We start from the raw sequence: 12,500 nt of genomic DNA on the forward strand, positions 1-12,500 counted from the left end.
TAGACGAGATTCAGAGCCAGTTCTCAGGGGGTTAAAAACCTCTTCAGAAAGATGGCAGCATCACAATGTTATTATATTATTATTATTATTATTATAGAGTAGTAGTAAAGTAGTAGTAGTAGCTCTGACTTAGTTTTTAAACATGGAGTAGCTGAGCAGTGGTTTTAACTAAACGTGGGTCACTCCTGCATGATTTTTTTTTTTGTTGTTGTTGTGTTTTAAGGAAAAATGTTGTACAAGTACAAATGTGGAACAAGCGAAGGGGTTGAACTTTTTCCAGAAACCTTAAAAAAATTACAGGAATTAAAAAAAAAAAAAATCATGAAATGTTTCCAAAACTTATTGTAAATAAACCTTTTTTTATTATGTGCGCTGCTTCTCTCTGTCGGAACAATTGCGTGGAACATTCCCTTCTGAGTTCACCCCAAAGTTTGCGTGCGACACAGTATTTAAAGACGCCTGTGTGGTTTAAAATTCTTTTATTCTGATCTAGTCCTCAAGATACGAGGATCCCAATGTGGCTCCAAGAGTAAAATTGTTCAGTTGTAGCCGTGAGAAAAACAATATCAGTCACTTTCCATCTTAGCAAGTATTAGCATGAAATAAACCTAAATGAACATCCGACCCTCCCCTTGTGATGCATTAGACTGTACTTACAGATTTATTTGTACTTTTCAGTGATGTCTTAAATATTTAACATATGTTTAAAAAATATATATAAAATAAAAAAATAAGCTCTATGCGCGTGTCTGTGTGTGTGTGTCTGTGTGCGCGTGTGTGTCTGTGTGCGCGTGTGTGTCTGTGTCTGTGTGTGTGTGTCTGTGTGTGTGTGTCTGTGTGTGTGTGTCTGTGTGTGTGTGTGTGCGTGTGTGTGTGTGTGTGTGTGTGTGTGTGTGTGTGTGTGTGTGCGCGTGTGTGTGTGTGTGTGTGTGTGTGTGTCTGTGTGTGTGTGTGTGTGTGTGTGTGTGTGTGTGTGTGTGTGTGTGTGTGTGTGTGTGTGTGTGTGTGTGTGTGTGTGTGTGTGTGTGTGTGTGTGTGTGTGTGTGTGTGTGTGTGTGTGTGTGTGTGTGTGTGTGTGTGTGTGTGTGTGTGTGTCTGTGTCTGTGTGCGTGTGCGTGTGTGTGTGTGTGTGTGTGTGTCTGTGTGTGTGTGTCTGTCTGTGTGTGTGTGTCTGTGTGTGTGTGTGTGTGTGTGTGTGTGTGTGTGTGTGTGTGTGTGTGTGTGTGTGTGTGTGTGTGTGTGTGTGTGTGTGTGTGTGCGTGTGTGTGTGTGTGTGTGTGTGTGTGTGTGTGTGTGTGTGTGTGTGTGTGTGTGTGTGTGTGTGTGTGTGTGTGTGTGTGTGTGTGTGTGTGTGTGTGTGTGTGTGTGTGTGTGTGTGTCTGTGTGTGTGTGTGTGTCTGTGTGTGTGTGTGTGTGTGTCTGTGTGTGTGTGTGTGTGTGTCTGTGTCGTGTGTCTGCGTGTGTCTGCGTGTGTCTGCGTGTGTGTCTGTGTGTGTCTGTGTGTGTGTGTGTGTGTGTGTGTGTGTGGTTGATCTATGCCGTCCTGTGCTCCAGACGTTGAGGTGAAGCAGCTTTAGCTCCAGAAAGGCCTTCACCTGTGACTCTTCTGAGCCGGTTTATTTTTCCTCGTAGGTCCCTGAAGGCAGAGCTCAAGCTGCATGATGCTGGCGTGTCTGCAGAGACAGAACCAGCCGACCCAACACCTCCCGTGTGCTGTGAAGATCCTGGATCCGCTCGCTCACAAGAGTAAGTCTGCTACAGCTGCTTAGATGGAGCTTCTTCAGGTGCTTCACTTTATTTATTTTTATTTGCTTTTTTTTGTATTTTCTTTACTTTTATTAAACTTTTTATGTTTTGCTTACACACTTATTTACATTTTATTTACAAATTTTTATTTATTCAAAACTAAGCCCTCTCTTTTTAATACCTTTTGCAGTTTTATACTATAAATATAATTATATAATTTTAAATTTAAATTAAATTTTAAATATAATTTTTAAAAATTATAAATTAACTATATAAATTAATTATAAATTAATTATAAAATATTTATATTTAAATTTATATATATATATTTTTTTTCATTTATACATTAGTATATAAACGTGTGTATATTGTGTATATAAAAATAAGTGCCATCATTTATTTATTTATTTATTTTTTATTCAAAAATAAGCCTTTTCTCAAGATTTATGATGAGAAAGGGATGTGAGCAAATGAGGGAGAGCAAGAGATGGGAGACATAAGATAAAGAAAGAGATGAAAATGAAAAAATAAATAAACTTGAAAGAGAACCAAATGCATTAACATGGCAGAAAGCAAGTGAGATTAAAGTGCTTTATTGGAGGTGGAAGAAACAAGAGCCTGCTAAATTGAATTTTGAGGGTAACCTTTGATTTTCAAGGCTTAACCTCATCGAGCGGCGGATGGGTTTTCATCCATTAGGAGAGCAGGAGCTCGTCTGTCAGCGTTCAGACCTTCACCTTGAGAAACGCTTGCTCTCATCCTCTCAGATCTGCAGGCGCTCTTATCAAACACGTCCATCGCAGCGGTTTAATCGATCAGCCGAGACACAGGCCCATGCAGCGTCTGTCCGAGACCAGACCCTCACTCAAATATTCCTTCACATGTTTAGATTCACGTCTGCTTCGATGCACGCGGGTAACTTTGGGAATAGGGCTGAATTATTCATCTCCCTAAGTAACATTTTAGAAAGCAGTTAATAAAGGAGTTCATGAAAGATAAAACCAGGTTTGACTTGATCGTCTAAATTCAGGGCAGTTTACTTTTTTCTTTTTTTTTTTCCCACTTCTCCATCCTGCTGGAGAATAATATATATTTTAATGCATTTAATTGTTTAACCATCTAAGCTTTTATTTGAGAATTTATGCAAGTTATTTATACATTTATCTAGGCATTTAATCCTTTATTGTATGCTTTACAAGTTTTTATCAAGATTTATTTAAGTCTCTGTCCTCATTAACGAGCTGAGGGTGTAATTTAGTTTTATTTATTCATTCATAAACCTGCTTTAGCTGAACTGCTGAGCAGCGTTCGATGCGGATAGACCCCACCGAAGGACTCTTTAAGAGCCGGGGATGTCCTGAGGTCTCTGGAAACCACTTGAATCCACTCGTAAAGTCAGATTTGTTTGATTTTCTGATGGTTTGTGATGAACCCGTCAGTCCTGCGGCGGTGTACGAGATCGTCCGGCGCTCTTCTAGTTCATTGTCTGGTGTGTGAAATATTAATCTGGAGCGAGAGTCTTCTAAACGCCGGTACAGAAGGATGTGTGCCGCCCGCGGCGCTGCCGGAGGGGAGCGATCTCTCTCGCTTCGGGCCCTGACCTTCATCGTCGTCATCATCATCACCACATGTTCTTCTGCTTCGGTCTCTGGAGGTCTAGCGGTTAAATTGGAAACGCATGTTCTGCTTGGAGCTGAATGTGCCGGGGTTGTAATAATTCTGTCCGGCGCTGAATGCATGTTCCGCTGTGATCCATTTGCATTCAGAGGAGCTTCGGTCGGGAGCAGGGTGATGAAGGCTCTCCGCTGCGGGGTCATGCTTTATCCGTGGCTCGATGCAGATGCTTTAAATGTCTTTTATGTCCGGCTCTCTTTTGTGAGGGCCGGCATGGACGCTTCAGGCACATAACAGCATTAGAACCATTCACGTAAAAATAAAATGAAATGATGGATTTGTTTATTAATGCAAGCATCTAAGCTTTTATTTGAGCGTGTGTTCATGCATGTCGATTTTAGGCATTTTTTTATATAAGCATTTATTAAAGTCGACAGACTTAACTCGCTAGTAATCGGTTAAATATTGATCAGAACTGTCTGATGAACGTGGTTTAGTTCTCTTAACTGTCAGCATACAGCTCAGTCATCAATGAGCTAAAATAAAAATAAATTAAATTAATGCTGAATGAGGAAAACAATAAATAGCACACTGCTCTCTTTTGAGCCACTCGTTAATTCAGTTGTGTTTGTCAAACCTAAATGTATAGATATTAATTTAAATGTATTTATAGATTATTGTATATTTATGCTTCGGCATTTTTGGTTCAAAGTGGTATTTAATTGCATGTATAAAACATTTTTAATAAAATGAGCTTTGGCTTCATAAATCAAATTCAATGCGGTTTAATTTTTTGTGCTTTTTGCAGAGAATCAAAAATGTAAAAATGGTAAAGGTTTCTGGGTTAATGTTAAATAACATGCTGTGATATACTTTTGGGTTTTTTTTTTGTTTTTTTTTACCATACTCCGTAATATATCCTTTATGCATTTATTTAATAATTTATTTGGAAAACGTTTATGCATTTGCTTATAAATTCCCCCATACTAATTATTAATAAGCAGCAAATTTACTATAATATATATTTTTTTTAATGTGTCGTTCAGGGAAAAGTCATAGTTAATAGTTACCTGTTCTACCAAAAAAATTTAAATAAAGAAGAATTGGTCAAATATTCTGTATGTTTTAAAGTTCATTTATTCTATCCGTTGCACTTTGAGAGTTAAATTAAAAAATGAACTCAAAAAGTGAATTGACTCGTAGCTGAACATTAAAGAGTACTCAACCCTCTTTTTATTTGTTAATCTAAAATTGTTTAGATTCCTAAAACACCAAATTAAAATAAAATAATAATAACAACAAACAACAATTTAGCCATTAATTGTAAAACAGTTGCACTATAAAAAAATAAATATTTTGTAGTAATTTTTTGAATACGGCTTGAATACTTCTTTAACGCTTGAAAGAGAGATTTAGACTTTGCGTTCGCTCCGCTGGCCGTCAGCAATTCCTTCTGTACCTTCAAGCTTTTATTTTGATGGAAATGGCGGTAGAGCTTTTATTTTGAAGAAACTCCAGCTTCAAGTCAAAAACGGACTCCTAAAAACACGTCTTACTACAAATCTAGACCGAAGTGAAGACTTGATAAAGCCATATTGTGGTTTTGGTTTGAGTTTATTTGACTGTTCCAAGACCCAAAACAGTAGACTGTAAATATATATTCTATTCTATTTTTAAGATTTATTGTGTTCACATCACATGCCCACGAAATCAAGGCAGCCGCGATACCGCAGTCTTGATGATGTGACTACATCCCTGTCGATGGGGAAGGTTTGTGCAGTGAACGTCTGAGCCGCAGGCCGTTTGTTCCTCCGTTAATCAGCGATAAACAGAAGCCGCTAGAAAAGGCTGAGATCCGGTCTCTGATCCGGCACGACTGTGTTAACCGTCACCACAGGCAGCAGATCAGACGGCTTATGGTGAAAGCGCTGGTGTGTTTGCGAGGAGATGCAGAGCGTTCAGAGGTCGCGCCGGAAGACCTCCACCGTCTGCTCGTCTCGTTCCTCTCGGTTCTTGTGTTTTAGCAGCTCTTTAGTCCGTCTGTCGAAACACCCCCACGCTTCCCGTCGTCTGCAGCGCTTCGTTCTCGTCTCTTTGAGACTTCAGTCCGTATCAGATTGTGCGTGCAGTTAATTAGCTGTGTGTTAATTGGGATTTCAGAGCCCCTCGTTCTCGTCCTCTTGTAATAATGCGTGTTTGATAGAAAACCGTCAGGCTGAGAAATGTTTGCGTTGTGCTTTTTGGTATATATTTTTATTTAATATTTTTTCAGAGCTTCTGATTCCTCCTCCGGCCCGCGGCCAAACCCAAACAAACCTTTAACAAACGCTTAGTTCTTGTTTTGTAAGAAAACGCCGCAAAGTCTTGCCCTTTTCATTTTATTTTTACGTGAATTAGTTTGACTTCGGTTGGGTAACATCTTGCTTACTTGATCAGTTGTTCTTGTTTTTGGGAAACCATTACCACTAACAAATTTTTCTTATTTTGCCCTAATGTTCCCTGGTAATATGCGTCTTGATTGCTGTGTATTTATAGCTGAAAGGTTAGTGAGCACTACGTGGATAATTACTGAAGGTCAAGATGCTAATTACCTCTGCTCATAACCAACTAAAACCTAGACGTTGTATTTTACTTTTCGGTTCAGTGATTAGCTTCTCCATTTTCTCCCCGTTCACATCTATGTCCTAGCTGCATGTTCTCTAAATCATGGTTTAGTATCATTGTTCAACTAAAACTGAATCCTGTTGGCTGTTTGCTAACAAGTGTGAAGAACAAATATGACAACTCGTGCCTTATTTACCCGTAAAAGCGCGTATTAGCACCATACACAACGCTCGTATTGCAGGTCGGTAATGGTTGGTCAGACTACTTCATAGTATTTTCATTGATTGGCCACCCTCGAAATGCCGAATCCCAAATCCATTTCATCTTAAATTTCAAACGTCTTCCTTTCTACCGTCTCGTTTTGAAGGCTCGACTTCTTTTGTTTTCTTGACGTCAGGGTGTTTGTGGGCCGTGGTTGTGTTCGGTGACCCCGGTGGGCTCCACGGGCCTCTCCGCCTCTCCCCCCGCCTTCGTTTTAAACACTCAATTTATTTCCTTTATGAGATGGATCTTGTAGATTGAATCATTTTCACAGTTGGAGGCTCATGGTGGGCCTGGAATGAAATGAAGTCCCAAATCAATCCCGAACGGGAACAGCGCTGGCCGACGGAGGAGGCGCTCAAAATGACCGCTGGGACTCCAAGCCGACTGGATTGTGTTTTTCTGGTAGAGATCGTTCGATTGTCCGCCGCGGAGTGATTTTGATTGATCGTGGCGTAATCGGCCTTAATTTCAGCACTTTGCTTTTCATGTCAGAAATTCTATAAAGGTGTCATTCCGGCCGTATTTTCCACCAGTAGATTTACTGCTCAGAAATGGAGCAGCTTTTTCTAACGTCCCTGTGTTGTGGGAAGCTAAACAGCCATGAAATTGCCTGAATAATGGCGTTTAAATCCAATCTCGGTTAGTCGCCGCCGCTTTCTCGTCATTTGAAAGCTACTGCATCTGTAGACGTCTCCAGTCCTACTGGCTCGCCTTTACTGTGTCAATCTATGGGAACCCTGTCCTCATTATAGTCCAGGGATCCATTCGAGACGCGTTCGAGCGGCACACAGATGCACAAACATACATATTAAGGCATGTTTCCAATTTGCGGCTTGTATAGCGTCGCTTCTAATGTTAATTTCGCACGTAGCTCCATCCGTATCCGAGCCCCTTTTGAGTGGATTGCGCATCCAAACGCCATGAAATGAATTCCACTCAAGCCACCGAAACAAAATTAGCTCCTTTCCCATCCCCCTCCTCATCTCTCTTTTTCCCCTTGATTTCCCAAGGTAATCCAATTTTGTCCCGAAGAAAGACCAAATTAATTTCATAATGCACTGATCAAACATTGCCCGAGGTGTCTCCCGCCACAAAATGAGTTTTTAGAGAGATGCAGATGTCTGAGGATGAACAGCCAGGAAATAAGGAGACGGAGAGCAACGCAGACGCTCCAATATCTTCATTTTTATTGGACGATTTTTCTTGTGCGACGTCTGATCATTTTTAGCTCATCCAGTATTCATCACTCTTCCATATTTATTGCCAAACACCTCCGGTGCAAAGCGCTCTTGTCGGACGGCACGGCCTCAAATTGAAAACATCATTGTTTTCTTCTAAGAGTTTTTGGGATGTTGGTCGTGATCCGCTGAGGACGTTTGCTGAACTGAAATATGTCAAATAACAACTAAATTGATGTTTTAAAACAAACCTCAAATCAAATAACAAATGAGCCATTGTCTGTGCTCTTTACATTTAAGACTAGAGGCAACCACTGCATTTTAATCATGACCCACACGAAAAAAGTACAATAGTAAATACTGTAGTGTTTTGTAAAGTACTTTAATTTGTTTTTGGTAATTCTGTAGATGCAGAGTGTGAGTCAAAGCTCAGGCATTTTTTATCATTAAAAGAGAAATGAAAGTAACAAAGTTAAATATTTTATGCGAAATGTTGAAATATACTCTCCAGTGATGCAAACGTCTCTACTTTTCCCTTTAAATCTCACCACAAATAAGATCATTTACACAATCCATGTGATTCCTAACTGATTGTTACAAGACACGAAACGTTCAACACGTTTGACATACTATGCATACAATTAGGAGTGAATGTGTACATATTTTAAAATATCTGCTAATTGCTGCAACTAGAAATAGACATGTTTTTCTATTTCTCTATATATATTTACATTGTGTTTTCGGGAGTCCTCTATAACGGGTTGACATGCACGCCGGTCAAAAACACCTTAATGTTCTTATAATGTGCGTTTATTACTTGACTTGTTTAACAACTCCCAAACGATTCGCTCAGTTTTTCCGAGCCCATCTTTTACGCCTTTACTGCTTATGCAGCGTTGCACAATTTTAACGCTATAAAGGCGGCACCTAGTGGTGAAGAATAAAGTTGCGTTTTTATTCAGACCAACGGGAAAAGATCAGGTGGGCGGGCAATATGCTAATTATTCATGACTTCAGCATGCAAAAAAGGTTTGGGATTTGTTTTAAAACGATTCGTTTCAGTGGTTAAGAGACGACTCTTTCTTGTGTGACACAGTAACTTGGTGCACTTTCAGATTTAAAACTTTGCAGGATGTTTTCATTCCATTCACACTGAATCCAAAAGTCTCTTTTAAAAAAATCCCCACCCCCAATGTACCAAGGCATGGTACGGTCTTGCTGAGAGTAATGCAGCGTTGACGTAAAGCCGTTTTCTCTATTGTCCGCAGGTGAGCAGATTTCCATGCGCTACCCATCCGTGGCCGAACTGGATGCCTACGCTCAAAGAACAGCCGACAGCCCGCTTTCAATCAAGATCTTCCCCACCAACGTCAGGGTCCCACAGCACAAGCAAATCAGCAGGACCGTGAACGGCCTGGACACCGGCGGGCAGGGCTTGGGCCCGTACTCTCACTCCTACACCGGAGCCTACCAGGGCTTGCTGGCGATCGTCAAGACTTCGTCCGCAGCCAAAGGCGTGCTAAAGAGCGCCGACGGAAAACGAACCAAACTGTCCCCGATCCAGATGGCGGTGGCTCCGTATGCGCCGCCGAGCAGGAGCAGACACCGGCCGTACGGCGTCGTGTCTTATCGCATGAGCCGTCCGTCCAACGTCCAGTCCAGTCCTTCCTTCTTGTCCGCGTCTTGCGCCGACTCCAGTTTCGCTCTGGCGTATCCCGGAGCCGTTCTGCCCACTCAAAGCGCGGAGGTAGCTGCTTCGGATTATTGGGCGCGTTATCCGCACGTATATGGATCGGGAAACCGTTCGCCTGACCTTTCCTACAGATCCTACCCTCCCAGTCTAACGATTCTAGACAAAGTCCCGACGCCCCCCGCCATGCACGGAGATTTCTCGGTTGGCCAGTTTTTCGCTCCTACTTGGAATAGCGTTCTTGCCACGCCGGATAGCGACTGTTATAACCCTCAAGAGACTCCTGCGGCACACCTCCATCCGTACACCCAACAGCCTCCGGGGTTCCTGTGCTGCGGGCCCCAGGGGAAGGGCCCCGCAGCAGCCTGCAGTCTCTGGAGGGCCTCATCAGCGAGATACACCCGCCTTGCATCAAGGAGCGCATGCTGGGACGCGGATACGAGCCGCCCCTTCAGCTGCCCGTGCTCAGATAGGACACTGCACTGAAAAACATTATTCTCTTACTTTGTGCTGTTACATTTAATTATTATAATCTCAATTGAAGTGAAGAAGGATTCCCGAGGTCTGTGCAGTAGACGGTGTCGAGTTCTACTGTACGCTTAAACCTGAAAACTTTAGAAATTTAGAAAAGTAATGAAGATTACATGAAGATTATATGATTCGGATGCACAGGTGATTCGGAAGAGTAGTTGATTCAGTAGAGGAGGTGATTCAGAAGCGCAGTTAATACAGTAGCGCCTCTGATTCGGAAGCGGTGGTGATTCAGTAATGCAGGTGATTCGGATGCGTAGTCGATTCAGTAGCACCAGTGATTTGGAAATGCAGGTGATTCAGTAGCGCCTCTGATTCAGTAATGCAGGTGATTCGGAAGAGTAGTTGATTCAGTTATGCCTCTGATTCGGAAGCACAGGTGATTCAGTAATGCAGGTGATTCGGAAGAGTAGTTGATTCAGTTATGCAGGTGATTCGGAAGCGCAGTTCATACAGTAGCGCCTCTGATTCAGAAGCGCAGGTGATTCAGTAGCGCCAGTGATTCGGAACCGCAGTTGATTCAGTAGCGCCTCTGATCCAGTAATGCAGGTGATTCGGAAGCTATCAGCTGTTTTTCCTGTGCTGTTTATTCCAGTCACTTCAACACATTCACTAACTCTCATAAAAGCCTCCTAAATGACACGGAATCCTAATAGTTATGATCTTTGTAAATCATTGACCGCGTTTCTGGCATGAGTCGTTCATATGAAAACTTAATTTAAACGTGAATAAATGCATATTTTTACTCCCATGTGTGTTGCTGACAGTAGGGTGACGTTCATATTTATAAGATTCTTTATTGTAGTTGTTTTTTCATCTAAAGAGTTTCATGTCTGTTCTCAGATTCCCACAAACAGAATGTGATTCCTGACGATGATTCTGATTCTGATGCTGAGTTTGTTTTGATCTGCTGAAGCTGGTTTTTGGGATCATGGAGTCAAGGTATAATCTCTCTCCGTCAACACAGGGAACCCATTACTATCTTATATAGTTTATTCCTTCGTTCTATTTATTGATATATAAATCGGGTGCGCGAGATGTGTGTGTGTGTGCGCGTGTGTGTGTGTGTGTGTGTGTGTGTGTGTGTGTGTGTGTGTGAGTGTGTGTGTGTGAGTGTGTGTGTGAGTGTGTGTGAGTGTGTGTGTGCGCGTGAGTGTGTGTGTGTGCGCGTGTGTGTGTGTAGTGTGTGTGAGTGTGTGTGTGCGCGTGAGTGTGTGTGCGCGTGTGTGTGTGTGTGTGCGCGTGTGTGAGTGTGTGTGCGCGTGTGTGAGTGTGTGTGCGTGTGTGAGTGTGTGCGCGTGTGTGTGAGTGTGTGCGTGTGTGTGAGGTGTGTGTGTGCGTGTGTGTGTGTGTGTGCGTGCGTGTGTGAGTGTGTGTGTGTGAGTGTGTGAGTGTGTGTGCGAGTGTGTGTGCGTGTGTGTGTGTGTGTGAGTGTGTGTGTGTGTGTGTGTGTGTGAGTGTGTGTGTGTGTGAGTGTGTGTGTGTGTGTGAGCGTGTGTGTGAGTGTGTGTGTGGGAGTGAGTGTGTGTGAGTGTGTGTGTGAGTGTGTGTGTGAGTGTGTGAGTGTGTGAGCGTGTGTGAGCGTGTGTGAGTGTGAGTGTGAGCGTGTGTGAGCGTGTGTGAGTGTGTGTGTGCGTGTGTGGAGCGTGTGTGTGAGCGTAGCGTGTGTGTGTGTGAGTGTGTGTGTGTGTGTGAGCGTGTGTGTGTGTGTGCGTGTGTGAGTGTGTGTGTGAGTGTGAGTGTGTGTGTGTGTGTGTGTGTGTGTGTGTCACTCTGTGGGCTCCATGTTTTAAAGTGCAATTATACTGTCAGCAGAAGAGCTTCAGTGAAGATTCACCGTGTGTCTGACTGAATCTACTTCAACAAGATTGTCAAATAAATATAATTTAGGAACGTTTTCTATAACCGCTGGTCTGTTTGTCGTCATTTTAAAAACATAACATTTACTTTTAATGTCGAGCCGCTGAAGCCTTTCAAACACTGTCAGATTCATATAATACTATTATTTTTCTCATACGTCAAAAAACTGTGTTACTGTAAAAAAATCTAAAATCTCTTTTACAGTAGCATACTTTTTTTATTTATTTATTTTTTATTCAAAATCTAGTAGTCTTAGATTTTGGAATCAATCTATAAAGAAATGTACATCTTTCATATACAGTAAAATACAACTTTTCTCGATGTTTCTTTTTCCCTTTTGAATGTTTGAGTGAGCTGTATTCTGAGGGTCAGGTGTGTTTGTCGGCCCCGGGGCCCGCAGCTAACCCGCCCGGAGCCTGACCGGAGCTCACACACACGTCGTCTCCGCCGGCTGGGCCGTGGTTCTGTCCGCTGGTTTGGTCTGAAATGTGAGCCCGATGCGTTTGTTTTTCTTTCGCTCGACTCTTTCCGCCGGGTTTGCTGTGAAATGTTTGCAGGGAAGTCGTTTTGCTTCAATAAAGTGTGTTGAAGCTGCCGTGCAACGAAATGCAGTGCAAATAAATTCAGATTATAGTCGGTGTTATATTATTAGTATTTTGAATCAGATTTTTTCTGGTTAAGTTTGATTTTTACTTAAGGTTTTAGTCATTTTAATGTATTTTTTTTCTGTTTTACATGTTTATATTTAATTTTATTGTTCACTTTATTCTGTGTGAATTGCATTGCATTGTTACAGTCCTGGGTTGGATGGATGGATAGAGAAAGAAAGAATCAGCAAAACATAAAACTGAAGACTCTTGTCCATGCATCGTTGATTCAGACGCTGAATAAAGTAAATTAATAAAACAAGCGACTTCAGGAAGGCACAGTAAATGATATCAAAGCAGTAATAGCTTCAGCGAAAGATGAGATTATTCGAGAGATGGCTGCTGGACGGCGCTTGATCGTAAAGA

The 12,500-nt window shown here is 42.0% G+C and overlaps 1 protein-coding gene across 1 annotated transcript in view; it reads left to right on the plus strand.

The window, feature by feature from the left end:
* LOC122333885 (protein FAM222A) overlaps window positions 1-10,715 on the plus strand; it is an 18,096-nt gene extending 7,381 nt beyond the window's left edge. The window contains 3 exon segments of the mRNA XM_043231732.1: window positions 1,633-1,746; window positions 8,675-9,379; window positions 9,382-10,715. Of these exon segments, the coding sequence (XP_043087667.1) occupies window positions 1,659-1,746; window positions 8,675-9,379; window positions 9,382-9,569 (981 nt within the window). The 5' untranslated portion in view covers window positions 1,633-1,658 and the 3' untranslated portion in view covers window positions 9,570-10,715.
* The last annotated feature ends 1,785 nt before the right edge of the window (window positions 10,716-12,500 follow it).

This window comes from Puntigrus tetrazona, unplaced genomic scaffold (genome assembly GCF_018831695.1).
Source record: "Puntigrus tetrazona isolate hp1 unplaced genomic scaffold, ASM1883169v1 S000000401, whole genome shotgun sequence".
NCBI classification, from domain to species: Eukaryota; Metazoa; Chordata; class Actinopteri; order Cypriniformes; family Cyprinidae; genus Puntigrus; species Puntigrus tetrazona.